This window comes from Sciurus vulgaris (genome assembly GCF_902686455.1).
Source record: "Sciurus vulgaris genome assembly, chromosome: 16".
Taxonomy (NCBI): domain Eukaryota; kingdom Metazoa; phylum Chordata; class Mammalia; order Rodentia; family Sciuridae; genus Sciurus; species Sciurus vulgaris.
The window spans coordinates 43,629,911-43,648,437 of record NC_136477.1 but is presented as its reverse complement, the minus strand read 5'-3'; the positions used below and the strand labels follow the sequence as shown (position 1 = coordinate 43,648,437).

The window sequence follows — 18,527 nt, the reverse complement described above, 5'->3', positions numbered from 1 at the left end:
ATGAGGAAAAGAACTCCATTTGCAATAGCCTCAAAAAAAAATAAAATACTTGGGTATCAATCTAACCAAAGAGGTAAAAGATCTCTACAATGAAAACTACAAAACACTGAAGAAAGAAATTAAGGAAGACCTTAGAAGATGGAAAGATCTCCCATGTTCTTGGATAGGCAGAATTAATATTGTCAAAATGGCCATACTACCAAAAGTGCTATGCAGATTCAATGCAATTCCAATTAAAATCCCAATGACGTACCTCACAGAAATAGAGCAAGCAATCATGAAATTCATCTGGAAGAATAAGAAACCCAGAATAGTTAAAGCAATCCTCAGCAGAAAGAGCGAAGCAGGGGGTATCGCAATACCAGAACTTCAACTATACTACAAAGCAATAGTAACAAAAACAGCATGGTATTGGCACCAAAATAGGCAGGTAGATCAATGGTACAGAATAGAGGACACAGACACAAACCCAAATAAATACAATTTTCTCATACTAGACAAACATGCCAAAAATATGCAATGGAGAAAAGATAGCCTCTTCAACAAATGGTGCTGGGAAAACTGGAAATCCATATGCAACAGAATGAAACTAAACCCCTATCTCTCACCCTGCACAAATCTCAACTCACAATGGATCAAGGACCTTGAAATCAGACCAGAGACCTTGCATCTTATAGAAGAAAAAGTAGGTCCAAATCTTCACCTTGTTGGCTTAGGATCAGACTTCCTTAACAGGACTCCCATAGCACAAGAAATAAAAGCAAGAATCAATAACTGGGATAGATTCAAACTAAAAAGCTTTCTCTCATCAAAGGAAACTATCAGCAATGCAAAGAGAGAGCCTACAGAGTGGGAGAATATCTTTGCCACTCATACTTCAGATAGAGCTCTAATTCCAAAATATATAAAGAACTCAAAAAACTCTACACCAAGAATACAAATAACCCAATCAACAAATGGGCTAAGGAAATGAACAGACACTTCACAGAAGAAGATGTACAAGCAATCAACAGATATATGAAAAAATGTTCAACATCTTTAGTAATAAGAGAAATGCAAATCAAAACTACACTAAGATTCCATCTCACCCCAATTAGAATGGCGATTATCAAGAACACAAGCAACAATAGGTGTTGGTGAGGATGTGGGGAAAAAGGTACACTCATACATTGCTGGTGGGACTGCAAATTAGTGCAGCCACTCTGGAAAGCAGTGTGGAGATTCCTCAGAAAGCTTGGAATGGAACCACTATTTGGCCCAGCTATCCCACTCCTTGGCCTATACCCAAAGGACTTAAAATCAGCACACTACAGAGATACAGCCACATCAATGTTCATAGCGGCTCAATTCACAATAGCCAGATTGTGGAACCAACCTAGATGCCCTTCAATTGATGAATGGATAAAGAAACTGTGATATATATATATATATATATATATATATATATATATATATATATATATACACACACACACAATGGAATATTACTCAGCTATAAAGAATAATAAAATTATGGAATTTGTAGGCAAATGGATGAATGAAATTGGAGAATATCATGTTAAGTGAGATAAGCCAATCTCAAAAATCCAAAAGAGCAATGATCTCACTGATAAGCAGATGATGACTCTTAATGAAAAAAAAAAAAAGAAAATATCATAAGTCAAAAAATGCAATTAATACAACTAACCCATAGAACACCATAGCTCTCCAGCACAGCACACAATAGGTTGACTGGGAGTTGCATCTTGCTACCACTGACCAGCATCACATGAGAGAATATCTTCCTACCTATCACTAACCCGGGAAAAGATCAAAATTCAAGAATGAAAGCAGAGTTTCCACTGAATGCATATCACATTGGCACTGTTATAAAGTCAAAAGATCTAAGTCAAACCATTATTAGTCAGGGACAATGTGTACATGTCTCTGATAGGATGTGTTGAAAATGGCACTTTATCTCATAGTCTTCCCACAAAAAAAATGCATAATTCCAACCATAAGAAAGACATGAGACAAATCCCAGTTGAGCACTGTTCTACAAAATACCTGACCAGTACTCCTCAAAACTGTCAAGGTCATCAAAAACAAGGAAAACCTGAGTGTCTGTCATATGTGAGAGAAGCCCAACAAGATAAGACAACTAAATGTAATATGGTATCCTGGATGGGAACTTGGAACAGAAAAACAGACACCAGGTTAAAATGAAGGAAATGTGGGGCTGGGGAGATAGCTCAGTTGGTAGAGTACTTGCCTTGCAAGCACAGGCCCTGGGTTCTATCCCCAGCACTGCCAAAAAAAAAAAAAAAAAAAAAAAAAAGGAAATGTGAATAAAGTATAAAGTTTAACTGATACTATATCAACCTTGTTTCATTCATTGTAACCAATGAATCTGAATAACATTTTAAGCTCAACTTAGGGGAACCTGGGTGTGGGGGACTATCTATTTTTCTACAAATCTGAAACCATCTTAGAATAAAAAGGTTTTGTTGTTGTTGTTTTTGAGGTCAAACCCTTAGTCAAGTGCTCTGCCCCAGTCCTTAAAAACATTATTTTTAAACAGACATAGTTCCTAAAGAGCACACGCACTAACAGTAAAAGAGAGTGAACAATCTATATGCTAGAAGCATGAACTGTGAGCTGAGCTTCATGAAACACAGAGAAAGCTTAAAGTTTTGTGGCTCAAAGTGAGATTCCTCACCCGGAAGCTTTGGAAATGCAGACTCTCAGACCACACGCTGGACTACTGGATCAGAATTAGAATTTCAACAAGACCTACAGGTAATGTAGATGCACATGAAAATGTAAAAGGCATCAGTATGGAGGATCTTCAACATGAATGGCCTATTCATCTCTTGTCCTTCCCAACACCTACCTCCTCCCAGCAAAATTCTGTTTTTCTGAGAGACATGTTTACTGCAAGAATTGATGATCTTACCATCATCCAAAAATTCTAAACATGAAAATATTTCCAATGGGAAAAAACCACAGGCTGAATCTCTACACAAAGTCTACACAAAGATAGCATTCTTTTTCCCCCCCACCCCAGGGCCTTGTACTCACAAGTAAAGTACCCTACCAGCTGAACTATATCCCCAGCCCAAAGAAGGCATTCTTAACCTTAATCGAAAACACCTTCTAATGTAGAGAATAGGAATAGGGAGTGCCTTTTTTTATTTTTATTTTTTACAGACTGCATTTTGATTCATTGTACACAAATGGGGTACAGCATTTCACTTCTATGGTTGTGCACAATGTAGATTCAAACCATTCGTGTAATCATACATGTACATAGGGTAATGATGTCTGTGGTGAGAAGAATGGAGGAACTTTAGATTACAGAGAGGGAGTGCCTTTTTAAAAAGATAAATATATATTGGTGCGTTCAAGGTATTGATACAATCTTTGAGTTCACACCAAGAAAGAATGAATAGTCTTTTCCTCTGCCCAGGTGGAAGTGCCTTCACCTCTGTCTGCAGAGCAGGAAATCAAGCAGAGTAATTACAGGTGGAATAAGAGCTCTACGCTCCAGATTACTCTCAGGAAACATTTCTTAGTCTAAATGCACTTTTTAATTAGCTCTTCCAATAGCATCATGCTAATTGGCTAATTTGGGAATGATATGAGACCCTGTGTGCTTTAAAGAAAATCTGTTTGTTGATATATTTATTTTCAGCTGAGACTGTCTTATTGCTGGCAGGACAGATATTATTAAAACAGAATCACCTGCTTATTTTAACCAGGTTTTTTTAATGAACACACATGAATTGGATTATCCCTAGGGTTTCAGGAGGAAGTATTAGCATTTTGAATGATGGGAAATTGCCACTTAGCTGGGAAATAAATGAGCTTTAAATAGATCCCATTATTTTTTACAAGGTTATTATTGTAAATGTTTCATCATAGAAGAAATGCCCTTCTAGTCTATCCTCCTTGTTAGTTTATGATTGGGGTGTTAACCTCTAACTAGCCCAGCTCTTCATTCAAACCACAGAGAGTTTTCATAAGTGGTTATTACATAAAATAAAATTACCCTTTATTGGCTCACATAATATTTCCAAGAAGTTTCTTGGTTTGTTAGCTATGTTGTGAATAAAACATATTAAATTTATTTGCCTGGGCTAGGAAACTGGTTTTTTAAAGTTTTATTGGTTTAATGTATTTTACTATTAACAAGGCTCTCCTGAACACTGTAGAGACATAAGCTAGGTGAGAATATTTGGATATTTATTTATGTCTCACTTGACTATTTCATACTGCTTTACTTGCTTTACTAAGAGATGCCACTTCATGATCCAAACTTCCCCTCGATCTTCCTATCTGAAATTATTCTAATGACTGCCACTACGTAAGAAAAGTAGAAACTGCCTGGATAGCCCTGGATTTTGCAATGTGCGGTGGTAAACAGTCTCCTTCCTCTAGTTCAGCGTCCTCTTTATATCAAAAAGTGTTATTGAGCTGGCTGCAGCTCTTGTGCACAACCAAGTTCCATCATTAAGTTTGGAAATGCTAGGGTGCCCCCTACCGTTAAAAATGAGGGAACACATTTCTTTGTCACTTCATTCACAGAAGATTCTTCCAAAAAGAATATTGAACCAAAGCACGAATAAGCGGTGATTAGTCACATTGATGCCTGCATGCATGGATAAGAGATAAGGATATATAGCAAAACTTCTTGTAGAAAACTTTTAAATTTTGGAGTTAGAAGCTATTCTAATGTTCAACTGGTCTAGAGATCTATCCATGGGGTGATAATAAGGGTTGAATACTACTTGGTCGAAAGTGTATGTGTATGTGCATTTTCTAAAATGATAGTGTGTGTTGCTCTCGTCATAATGTCATAGGAATATATAACTGGGTCTACATCTTTCTTCTGTGTGTGTGTGTGTGTGTGTTATCTTCTCTTTCTTCTTTCTTAGTAATGTTAATGTCCATGTAGATGATCCATCTACCTAACATCAGATGTCTCAATTCTTGAATTCCTCTTCTTCAATAATCCTGTTCTCCACCTCACCTTCTTTAGTCACTTAAGCCCTGTTTCTTATTTTATTTTGTGACAGAGTCTCACTAAGTTTCTGAGGCTGACCTCAAACTTGTGTTCTTCCTGCCTCAGTCTCCTGAGCAGCTGGGATTACAGGGGTTTGCCATCACATCTGGTCCCCAGATTATTTTCAATTAGAAAATAATTCTGGAAAAGGTGTGGCAGAATTAGATCTTGAACTATTCCTTAAAGGATATGTAGAATCTATAAATGTAGATGGTGGAGTGGGGAGGATGGAAGGATTTCCAGGAAAAAAAGATAAGATCATGGTGGGTAGAAATCCTGGGAACACCATGTAGTTCAGTTTTCTTCAGAAGCAAAGAATAAAATAAAAGGAGTGTTATGAAATGTGGTAAAAAAAGGAACAATAGTTGAAGAATATAGGGCCTCAAAATGCTCAGCTAATAATGTACATTTCACTAGCTACAAAGTGAGAAAACTAGTGAAAGTCTTTAGGCATACTAATGGAAGATTACATAGAACAGAATAAAAAGAGAAAAGACTAGAACCAAGTACAGGACCCTGGATTCAGTCCCAAGCACTGCAAAAAAAAAAAAAAAAAAAAAAAAGAAAGAAAGAAAGAAAGAAAGAAAAAAAAAGAATATGCAACACTAGAAACTGAAAAAAATAAACAAAAGAACAGATGAAGCACTATAAGGAGAATGCCAAGGAATGGAGAGGTGGCATTAGATTACAGATATTCCAGAAACTGACCATATACCATAAAGGTAGGAACGTGGAACCAGTGGTTTGAGTGTGGGGTTAGAGCAAAGCTTACTATAGAATGAGACCTCAGTTTCCCGACTGATAAATTTGACATAATCCCAACCAAAATCCAAGCAGAATTTTTGTAGAAATTGACGAACTGATTCTAAAATTGAGAAAAAAAAATAACTAGAAATGTCCAAAAAATTCTGAATTAAGAACGAAGTTAGAGGATGCACACTAACTGATTCTAAGACTTTGTATAAAGCTACATTAATCAAGAAAGTCTGGTACTGGTGAAAGACTTACACATAAGTCAGTGGAACAGAATAGTCTATAGATATACCCAATTAAAAAAATACACAAAGTTATGATTTGTGGCTTAGGTGCCAAGAGAATTAATTCACTGTAAAGATAATCTTTTTTAAAAATAATGCTGAAACAATTCAACATCCATAGAAAAATCTTTGAAACTGTGAATTAAGCTAATTTTTCACAAAGAAGACACCAAAAGCACAATCCATAAATGAAAAATTTTAAAACTTTTATTTTAGAAAGGCATTGTTAAATAAAAAAGACAAGTTAAAGACAGGAGAAAATATTTGCAAAAAATACATGTCTGATAAAATAATTGTATCTGGAAAATATTTTTCTTTTTGTGGTGCTGAGGATTAGAACCCACAGCCTTGTGCATGCAAGGTGTGGAAAATATTTTTTAAAAACTAAAACTTACTGGGCACTGTGGCACACGCCTGTAATCCCAGAACCTCAAGAGGCTGAGGCAGGAGGATCGAGAGTTCAAAGCCAACCTCAGCAAAAGCGAGGCACCAAACTGCTCAGTGAGACTCTGTCTGTAAATAAAATACAAAATAGGGTTGGGGATGTGCCTCAGTGGTTGAGTACCCCTGAGTTCAATCCCTAGTACCTCTTCCCCCCAAAAAAACTTAAAACTCAAAAATAGGAAAACCAACCAGCCAATTTAAAAGAGTCAAAATACTGGAACAAAAAGAAGACACATGCATGACACATAATCCCATGAAAAGATGCTCAACAAAATTTGTCATTTCAGAAGTGCAAATTATAACCACATTGTGCTGTTATTGCACAACTGTTAGAATGACTGAAAAAAAATTGATGATACCATATGTCAGCAGGACTCCTGAATTGCTGGTGACAATGTAAAATGATGCAACCATTTTGGAAAACACACTTTCAGTTTCTCAAAATTAAACATATTACTTGCCATACAGCCAGCAATCCTACTCATAAGATATTTTCTCAATAGAAATGAAAATGTATGTTTATACAAAACCCATACATGAAATTTTATAGCCGCTTTATTCAGAATTAAAAAAAAAAAACTGAAAACAACCCAAGTGTCTTACCCTGGTGAATGGATAAACATACTACTGAGCAATAAGAAGAGTGTAGTATTGATCCATGCAATAACATGAATGGATCTCAAAAATATTGTGCTAAGTGAAAGAAGCCAGTCTCAAAAAACTACCCACTCTATGATTCCATTTATATGACATTTTAAAAATGGGAAAAGTGTAGGAACAGAAAACAGATGAGTGGCTATAAAGGGTAGGATCAGGACAGGAGAAATGTTTACTGTAAAGAGGCACAAGAGAATTTTGAGGAGTGACAGAATAGTTTTGTATTTTGTTTGTGAGGGTATACAATGTGTGTGTGTGTTTGTCAACACTCATAGACAAACACTACCAAGGCTGCATTTTACTGTATGTAGATGTTACCTCAAGAACCCTATTGGTACCATTTTTCACAATATCAAAAACAATAAACAACTAGAAATACTTGGAAAAAATTAATAGAAGATGTACAATATCTCAACATGGAAAACAAAAATCCATTACTGAGATAAATGCTAAATAAATGCATGGATATGCCATATCAGAAGTCAAAACATTTTGAAAAATTTCAACTCCCCCAAATGGATCTTTAGATTCAAAGCGATCATAGTAAAAATCCAAGCAGATTGTGTGTGTGCATACTTTTTAAAAAATAGAATGAGGAACTGTGCTTAAAGCATAGAACAAGTAATGGTTAATAAGTATTCCTGATTTATCAAGAGCAGTAAACCACTAGGAACTGGTCAAATTTACCCAAGTCAATAGCAGACATCCAGTCAATAAAATAAGAATCACAGAGATGAAGGAAGAACCTAGAAGAGATAAATAAAATGGTTACATTAATAAACAGAGAACACAACGGAACTTACAAATGGGATTAGCTAAGATCTGAATTAAGTCTTTTGATTAATATTTATTGAACTAAAACTGTGCTAGGCGCTTACGTAGGCTTTCTCTCCATAACCAACACAATTAGCTTACAAAGTGAAAAGGCAGGCATTGTTATCTCCATTTTAGAAATTATGAAGCCACAGCTTTATAAATTTAGTTGTACTTCAAGGTCATCCATCCAGTGAATGATTTTACTCATATCTAACACTCCCAGTTTGCTGCTCAGGAGGGGTCTGATTGGCAAACTAGAATTACTAAGTATAATAATACTCTGTGTTTAGGATGCAGAGAGCAGGAGGCTGGGAGACTGTGTCATGCTAGGGACTATGCAAATGAAAATCAAGAAATTCACAATTTGGTATCTGATGTAATACAATTTGGAAAAGAAGTGGTATTGTAACAAATAGTAGCAAAAAAACTAAATGATGAATTAGAAAACGCGGAAGGCATGAAGCTTGATTGAAATTACAGTTCTTCATGTTTTTTTAATATAGTCAAAGGTAAGAAATGTAAGTCACAGGATGTTCATATTCTGTGTTAAGAAGAAAATTCCTGGCTTAGGTACCTCACAGCATTCTGAACATCATGTACAGCCATGTACAACTGCTTCATTTCAGTAGTCTATGAAATACAATGAGGCTGGTTTCACAGTAGGGCCATTGGCTTTTTACTAAGGCCTGGTCAAAGATGAATGCAGATCATGCTAGCTGGGTTCACAAGTTTAAAACTGCTTCTTCAGTAACAGGATTGCATAGAAATGACATCAAGCAAACAACAGAGATGCTGGTCTTAACTAAAGATAACATAAAGCTAGGCATAGTGGTGCATAGTTGTAATTCCAGCTGCTCAGGAGGCTGAGGCAGGAGGATCAAAAGTTTGAGACCAGCATGGGCAATTTAGTGAGAACTTGCCTCAAAATAAGAAATAAAAAGGGCTAGGCAGGTAGCTCAGTGGTATAGTGGGTTCAACTCCCAGTACTGAAAAAATTTTTTTTAATTAAAAAAATAAACTATAAAGTTTCCAACTGACTAGACAGTAAGCAAGACAACCTTTATGTCCTAAGAGGATCCTTGTGAAATTCTGGTCCAGATATTTGGCAGTCAACACTGGCTACCAGCCTACAACAGACAGAGAAGTTCTCTGGATTCTGCCTGTTGCAACTTAACTGTAAATTTTAGTGAAAACTCTAGGTGTACCCTGTGATGGTAGTGACCTTGGCTGATAGTAGGTGCAGCCATCAAATAAGAAGCACCAAAGACAAAAATCCACTTCTTGAGAAAAGAGTATTTCCATATACATAAACCTAGATATTAGGAGGTGAAACTTGGAATCAACAAGTTAATTCAAATACCTTGATACCACAGGGCACAGTAGTGAGGCTCAAACTTTTAAAAAGGGCTTGCCAATGAAGTCTATCACCCCAAAGTCATCCTGCATTCAGATCAGGGAACACACTGTCATTTAGCTTGATTCATGTGGTTCAAGGCCCGTCCCCCATCGCTAGTCCCACTTGAAGAAATTCGCAGGAGAAAGCAAGCTTCAGAGGAAGTAGGTTTCTGAATCCTAGGCAATTCCAAAGCAAGAAGCAATGAAAATAGCCCCCAGACACAGGATTGAAGGGTCCCACTCACCAACGAATATTGGCGGCAGGCTTCTAGTAGAATCTGCCCTCAACAGAAATTCAAAGGAAGATAAAAATTTAGAGGTTGAGTGGGAAAGATGGACACATCAAAATAAACTGTTATGACCAGGTTGCTATCACAAATTCCTCAACACTGCAAGAAGGAAATAATGTCACAAAGGCCACTCTCTGAAAAAGAAGTCACTCTACATAAGTTTATTTTTAGCCCAGATATAGTAAATGCATAACGCCAAGATTAACCTCATTTTTTTTCACATTCATTTAAATCCAACTTAAGCACGCTGATGAGTATCCTGGGGAGGCTGAGCAATTTTCTCCCTCTCTCTCCTTCAATCAGATACCATGGGGTCTGTGCTATGACTTTGATGACATAAGCACTGGGTTCTGAAAACAGTGTTCTGCTCTCAGAGCTGAGGATTGACTTATTTCCTAAATATGGTGGGTGCTATGAATTCTTTTATGTCACATTACACCTTTGACCTTCTAAAATTGAAGTTCATCGGAGGCCTGGAGTTAAGAGAATAAGACTTTGGAAGTTGAATGGAACAAAGGTCTTTCCAGTAAGAAGTCAGCCCGGATGCAGCTGCTAAAGAAACCAACCTCTCCCCAGGTCCTCAGAGCTCCTTGATGGAGATTTGCAGATGCAGAAAAGGGGAAGACCATTTCTTTGAATGTTCTAGTTCACTGGGCATTGAATTTTATTTTATTCTGGAATTTCTTTGAGTGCAATCTTCAGATCATAATGGGCAAGAAGATTTAATATGTGAGCATTCATTTCTCCCTGTAAACTCAATACCAGGAAGTTTATTCAAATTTTGAGTATCTGGGGCTGGGGAGATAGCTCAGCTGGTAGAGTGCTTGCCTTGCAAGCACAAGGCCCTGAGTTTGATCCTCAGTACCACAAAAAAAAAAAAAAAAAAAAAAAAAAAATTGAGTATCTGTATATATGTTGATGTTTCATTACTAGAATAATTTTTTTTTTTTTTTTTTGTGGTGCTGGGGATTGAACCCAAGGCCTTGTGCATGTGAGGCAAGCCCTTTTACCAACTGAACTATATCCCCAGTCTTCATTACTAGAATATTATAATGCCATCACCTATTCTCATTACCCAGAATCCTTACTACACTGTTGAACAATGTGACTAGGCATCATTTGGGATGAGAAATTGAATAGAAAGTTAATTTTTTAATTTGTTTTGGTTTTTCTCTTATTCTGGTACTGGGAGTTGAACCCAGGGTCTCATACATGCCAGCAAGCACTATAATACCAAGCTGCATGCTCCAGTCCTAATTTTCTAATTTGTAAACAGTTACCTTCAAGTTGAAAAATGTATAGTTCTGACCCATCTTACATCCTACCAGGGACAAACTCTAGATGGCCTACTAGTGAGGTGAGGAGGACACACAAAGGAACATAGATTGATACTGGGAGAGCCGATTTATTTTAAAGTGGATTAGGACCATCCTGAAAAATGGCTTATCCCTTTCCTCAGAGGCCATGACTGCCTTGCTTGCTTGGCAATAGACTGATGACACAAGCCTAGTGGGTCAAGGGAACATACATTTGGAAAATGTTTCCAAGAGAATGTTTACGCTCCAATCCTTATGTTTTCTTACATATGAAAAGAGCTCTACTAAGAAGAAAAAGGAAAAGAAAGATGGGAGTAAATCTCATGAAAACCGAAGAGAGATCAGTAGAACAGAGAAGGAAGAAGGGAGGGGAAAGGAGAATTACTGGAGAGTGACATTGGCCAAATTCTATTGTTATATTGTGTGTGTGTACAAATATGGAACAATAAATCCCATTATGTACAACAATAATGTATGATTTTTTTAAAGCGAAGGGGGAAAAGAGCTCAATTAGCTATACTACTTACTTGTTCCTTCATATAAATAAACTTAAAGGATAAATAACTTTTTAATAAAAAAAAGGAAATGTAAAAAAATCAAGATCTTATTTTTCTGGAAAAATATGGATAGAACACACATTACTGACCACTTGATCAATTAAGTTTTATTACTGATAAAACTTTGGTTGTGGATTCAACCCACACTGGTACCTGTGGACATATGGAGAGAACACACTGTCCTGGTATCACAACATCACCATCCCCACACCATCCCGGCATGGGGATCACATTTGTATGACCAAAAGCCTAGATATGGTTCAGCACAATTTGCTACTAATAACCCTCTAAAGCTACATCTAATGGTGAGTGAGCTGTGTCCTCTTCAGAAACATCAAGGACAGCATGTTTCTCTGCTCATAGAAAGATGTTAAGAACAAATAGCCATTACATCATTGTTTGGAACCTGAGTTTTTACTATCTAAATTCTGCTCCTTGTAAGTTTGTTTTCCTCAGATGCTAATAAAGACTGAAAGTCTGCTAAGATTCTTTTCATAATGAATCCTAAAGAGAACAATGAAAATGTTGAAGGCAAAATTTTATGAACATAGTATCACAAACCAGACCAAATTCTCAGGTCTACTAAAAATTACATAACATCTAATATTGTTCTGAACTATGCCTTTGGTGAAGTTGAAAGTTAACTCTTTAAGCACTTGTCAAGCTGTAAAGTTCTTGCATGCTTTATGGAAAGCGACAAATTTTAAATTCCAAAATCCTCATTTATTAGTAAAACACATGAAGGCATTATATATCCTATCAGAGTGAATGCTGAATTCTCAGATCATATAAAAAATCAGAATGGGTCAAACATTTTGGATGAACACAGATTTAACTATTCTTTTGTTTAAATTCATAAGCTGCAAAAATATCACATGGTTGTTTTACACTTGATCCGGTCTGCATGCTGTAGCTCATCCAGAACATTTCTAATGTTCTCCACACAAACTTCACCTCTGTGATGTTTTTTTGATGCAAGAGTCCATACATTTTCAAATTCTTCTTCAGAAAGCTTCACACCAATGTTACATAATATCTCTGCAATCTAGGGGGGGAAAAAGTATTTTAAGACCAGACCAAGATTTATATGTTTTAAATTTTGTATTTAAAAACATATTTTATAACATTTCACACTATGGATATTTTACCCAAAAAGTGTGTGTGTGTGTGTGTGTGTGTGTGTGTGTGTGTGTGTGTGTGTCAGTATTGTGTACATTTTTAAGAGGTCAACCCTTCACCTAAAGTCCCAAAAGGACATCCTCTGTCTCTTCCTATCAATTCTAGCTCTGGACATAATGGGAAGAGGCAGTTATTCCCTGGATTCCACCCTGTCCATCCCTGGCATTGGTGCCCCAGTGGCTATTGTGACCCAGTTGGTGGCTCTCACTTTATAACCCCTCTAGGCAAAGGATCACTTGTAGTACAAGGGCCACATTTTCTGAGAAAAAAAACAAGATGCATGGCCTGACATATGGATGGCAATAGCACAGAATATTTTATATCAATTTTTATCCCAGATCATCTGAAACGTGATAGCAGTAGACAGGAAGGGTGACAGAATAGCCCTTTTCGTGCCTACTTTTTGGTTTAGAAACCCAATGAAGGATACTTGCACAAGAAGGGACAGATCTTTCCTATTCCCAACTAAGAATAGTATTTAAGTATTGACTGGTATCTGAATCATAGACTTTTATTGCTATCCTTTTGAAAAGTCTAAAATAATGAAATGATAAATTGGATACATATACCTTACCATTAAAATAAATTTTTCCTGTTTCCTTTTTTTGTTTGGTTTGGTTTGGTTTATTTTGGGGGGTGGGGGTGTTGTTTGGTCTTTGTTTGGGAGGGGTATTAGAGATTGAACCCACTGATCAGCAAACATTTCCATCTTTTCATCTATGAGATTGACATTTCTTTCAGAGTAATTGCTGTACCTCTTCTTTTGATCTGGTCTTGAAGAAGTCTCTTTCAAACACCCCTTTCTGGGCAAAGATGGTAGGATGTAGTAACGAATAAGCATTGCCCTCTTCTCCATAATTAGTTCTATCACTGACGCGACGAATTCGGGGGACAGGAATATCACATCGAACAGTTGGAACACCAAAGATGGGGTAACCTAAGTAATGGATGAGGGAGGAAAACAGACATTCTAAAACTAAGCTGTATAACACAGTAGGCACAGCCACGTGTGGTTACTGAGCACTTGAAATGTGGCTAGTCTGAATTGCAGTGTGTTGTAAAAGTAAAATTCAAGCACTTTAGTATAAAAAGAAAAAATGCAGCCAGGTGTAAACCCAGAACTGAGGATGCTCAGGTGAAAAGGTACCTTAAGTCCAGGAATTTAAGACCAGCTTTGGCACCATAACAAGACCCTGTCTCAAATTTTTGAAAAATGCAAAAATCTAATAATTTAATATTTATTAATTGATGAAACGATATATTGGATACATATACCTTACAATTAAAATAAAATTTTTCCTGTTTCCTTTTTTTTGTTTTGTTTTTTTGTTTTGTTTTATTTTGTTTGTTTCCTTTTGGGGGGGGGGTGTTATTTGGTCTTTGGGAGGGGTATTGGAGATTGAACCCAGGGCCTCAAACATGCTAGGCAAGCACTCTATAACTGACCTACATCCCCAGTTCTTTATTTTATTTTATTTTGAGACAGGATCTCACTACACTGCCTAAGCTGGCCTTGAGCTTTCTGACCTCCTGCCTCATCCTCCTGAGCAGCCAGGATTAAGGTGTGCACAACCACAACCCATCATCTATTTTCTTTCTTAATGTGGCTTTTTTTTAATGAACTAGAAATTTTTAAAGGCATACATGACTCCAGTTACAATTTTTTTTGTACCCAGAGGCTCTCAACCACTGAGCCACATCCCCAGCCATTCTTTTTTTTTTTTTTTTTTTTTTTTTTTTGAGACAGGGCCTCACTAAGTTGCTGAGGCTGACTTTAAACTTGGGAATCCTCCTGCCTCAGCCTCCCGAGCCACTGGGGTTACAGGCTTCAGTTACATTTCTATTGAAAAGCACTATTCTAAAGGAGGTGGCATGATTTCATTACACTAAAATATACAGCACATCTCAAAATCAAATGAGAAAATATATAAATTCTTCATCCGTGCTTCATTCAAGAAAGCAAGCTGAACAAACAACCTTTCTCAACAATCAATATTCATGCTCAATTGAAATATAGGTAACATAATTTGAATCTTACCCTTCCAAAATTCATGTGTCAAAATTTCAACACCAGTACCTTAAAATATAACCATATTTGAAAATAAAGTCATTTCAGATGTAACTAAGTTGCGTTTGTTCTGGAGTGTGATAGGTCCCTAATTCAATATGACTGGAGTCTTTATACAAAGGAGAAGTTTGGACAGAGACATACATCCATGGAGAACACCATGTGAAGGCAGAGATCAGAGTGATGCAGCAAAAGTCAAGTCATGCCTATGATTGCCAGCAAACCACCAGAAGCTATGTTGGGGGCTATGCCATGCGGACTGTGCCAAGATGGCGCCTGGCAGCCAGCCAGAAGTTTTGGTCACATTGGCGGTATGCATGCACAGGTGTTCCCCAGTGCTCCTGCTCCTGCCTGCTCGTGATTGGGCAGTTGGCTCCTCGCCTGATCTCAACTGGCGTGGCCCCCGCCCTCCACGTCCTGGAGGGAATATAAGCTGGCAGTAGGCAGAAGGAAAGGAGCAGCAGCTAGCAGAAAGAAGCTGAGAGAAGCCATTAGCAGAAAGGAAGAAGAAGCAGCAGCAAACAGATAGATGCAGCTAGCAGAGAGAAGCAGCAGGCAGCGGTGGAAGGCAGATCGCACAGCGGAGAATTGAGAACACACCTCTAGATCACAAATAGGCAGATCCAAGTATGCGGGACGCATCACTAAGAAGCACCTCAGATAGACGCACCCTTAGTTCACAGGATGCAGGACGCAGCTCTAAGAAGCAGCAGACCTTTAAGAAAGCGTAGAAAGCCTGTCTTTCTCTAAAACTTCCTCTCAAAGCAAGTAAGCCTCATTTCCTCTATCCTCTATAAACAAGCAAGCAAGGAAGGAAGCAGCTCAGAAATAGAAGTAGCTTAGTTTCCAGTCCACCTCTGATAAATACCCACGCAATTTTTGCTGCAGACAGTAACAAATATCTGCAGGCTGCAACAGAGAGGCCTGGAACAGATTCTCCTGCAACAACCTGCAGAAGGAGCAAACCTTGCTGACACCTTGATCTCAGACTTCTAGCCTCGGGAACCCTGAGACAATAAAAATCTGTTGCTTAAGTCACCCAGTTTGTGAAATTTTGTTACAGCAGCCCTAGCAAACTAATACATTGGGTTTTAATATGTAGAGAAATGTCTTGTAAAAACTTTAAATATTTGAAGGCAAAGTATATAGTGTTAAGAATCACATGGTTTAAAAGTCTCAAAATACTTGGTAAAATCTGAATTACTACAATGTATAGCATTCAATGTTCTGATCTATGAGGGTTTAAATTTCATTAATACATAATGAATCTTTTTCACTTGGGTTATCATTAGCAATTCAGTCAATATTTATATGTGAGACTTACTCTAAGGGTTTAGAGCATAGAATTAAATGTAAGGCCCAAGATTTCAAGAAAGTTAGAGTGACATACAGAGGGAATCTGGGGACAATGCAAGGACAGATGAAAGAATACTTTACTTCCATGTTTGCTGATCCTCATGAAACTTGCCAAATAATGTGTCACACTTACAGATAGAAGGGACAGCTCCTACAACTGCATTGATCTCAGAAGATGTTGTCTTATAATGGTTGGAAACTTTATCACTTGGTCTCAGAAGTGTCCGGACAGTCTTTTCTGAGCTCCCTGGTTCTTTGAAGACAATATCCTCAGGTTTTATGAGGAGAGTTGGTTCAGATTCTTCCAGGTTAGCCTCAGCAGGGTTTGCACAATCTGGTTTTCTACCTTTAAGAAAAAACAAAGGAAAAAAGCACAAGAATGTGTTACTACTTGGTTCTTGCTACTCTGTAACAAGATGAGTTTCTTGTTCAGTTTGTTCCAGGTAATGGGAAGTGAGCAGATGTGAACCAACCACTGATGCCAACGTCATACACCAGATAATCTGAATGCGGCCTAGGGTTTCCTCTCATGAGTCCATTTACTTTGTTCTAGGATAACATTTTCAAATCTGAGAGACCAAAAGTAATTTTTTCTCTCTTTCTTCTATTTATTATTAGAGCTTAGGACTGGAGTGTAGCTCAGTGTCAGAGCACTTGCCTAGATGGGAGAAGCCCTGAGTTTGATTCCTAGCACTGAAAAGAGAGAGAAGAAAGAAAGAGAGAGAGAGAGACAGTGAGACAGAGAGAGAGAGAGAGAGAGAGAGAGAGAGAAAGGGAGGTAAGTGAGCATTTATTCTCATATTAACTTAGGTTGTTCTAGTCTAGTGGAGTTGTTCCTAGAACTGTGTCCTAGGGAAAGGTAGAAGACATATTTGGAGTTCTGAATATTCCATGCATACTTGATTGAAGGAGCAGGAAACATGTATTACAATATCCAGAGAGGTGGTGAGAACCCACTGTGAGCTCAGGAACTGATTATATAACTAATCCCTACAAATCAGTGTATGAAAGAAAACACGGGACTGAGTGTGTAATTCAGTGGTAACCTGTATGCTTAGCATATGCAATGCCAAGTTAAATCCCCAGCACCAAAGGAAAAAAACCTGATGTGGAACTAAAGTTGCAAGACACTGTACTCTTTTACAGATTTGCTTTGGTGAGTGAATTCTCAATTTTAAGAGTAAATTCATGAGACATCCTTTCCAAAGATCTGGTTGCTCCACACATACCACTAGAGGGTACTGTGGTGTTTCAATCACCAGAGGATTCAACAGGTTTAGGGACAAGCCCGGGTTACAGAGGTAAGTGGTACAAAGTATCAAAGACAGGTGGAGACTAAGGCAAACCAGGAAAGACACACCTCCTCAAAGACTGCCTAATCCATGCCATGAAAGCATTCAGGTCCAGAGTTCCAAATTCTCTAACCTGTTCCTCCATCCAACAAAAAGCAGAAATCTAGACAAAGTGTGAAAATTTGTTCCTCAGAAAACTGCCTTAGGGTACCAATCCACTTTCCTCCAAAAGTCAGCAGTAAGGCAAAATTTAACATATGAAAAATTCTGGCAAAACATTCCTGGGATCCTTCTGACCCCTAACTTGCAATTTTCTGCCTAAAATTTTAGAAAATAAAGTCCTCAAGAACTGTATTAAAAATGACTGATGAAGTTGGGATCTAAAAACAGGAACAATTTGAAGAACTATCTGGTTTGAAAACAGGCTTCTGCTCTCCCCCACTACTTTCTGAGTTGTGCCAAGAAGGAAAAAAACTGTCACGTCCACTTTATTTCTTAGAGGTTTGGGGTAGAGTTGTTTTCTACAAAATAAAAACTTAATCAGAGAAGATTCTGCTGCTTTCTGAGTAGACAGAAAGGCTGTACCAGACACACTGAGGACATTCTTTGTAGACCAAAATTTGGTTTAGACCTTGGAGCATGATCCAGAAATAAAGGTGGAGCAGAGTGTGGCTCAGAAACTTGGTTCTGTGTGTGTGTGTGTGTGTGTGTGTGTGTGTGTGTGTGTGCGCGTGCAAGCTGCAGATTGACTCCAGAGCCTCCCAAATGCTAGTATATTCACTTTTTAGAGAATAGACAGACATTCCAAGGGGAAATAAAATTGTAAACAACCGTCTTAAAAAGTTAGTCCTCCCTACTAATAATCAAGTTACAAAAATTAAAGCAAATGAGGTATCATTATATATACCAACTAAATTATAATAATGTTTGAAGGTTGGAGTAAAACCTTCTCACAGCCTTAGCTGATAAAATTGCAAATTGGTAGAATCGTTTAGAAAAGCAGAATGAAAATAAAGATAAGTTACTTCTGGGACAGACAATAATAACATTCATAAGAAATTAGATATAATTAGAAA

At 37.5% G+C, this 18,527-nt stretch overlaps 1 protein-coding gene across 1 annotated transcript in view; it reads right to left on the bottom strand.

The window, feature by feature from the left end:
- Positions 1-11,684: 11,684 nt before the first annotated feature.
- The window catches only part of EFHB (EF-hand domain family member B), a 49,910-nt gene continuing 43,067 nt past the window's right edge, over positions 11,685-18,527 (bottom strand). Inside the window, exons 11-13 of the mRNA XM_079115144.1 lie at positions 16,293-16,505; positions 13,491-13,672; positions 11,685-12,601 (exon numbers count right to left, since the gene is read on the bottom strand). Coding sequence (XP_078971270.1) covers positions 12,428-12,601; positions 13,491-13,672; positions 16,293-16,505 — 569 coding nt within the window. The 3' untranslated portion in view covers positions 11,685-12,427. The remainder of the gene's footprint in view (positions 12,602-13,490; positions 13,673-16,292; positions 16,506-18,527) is intronic.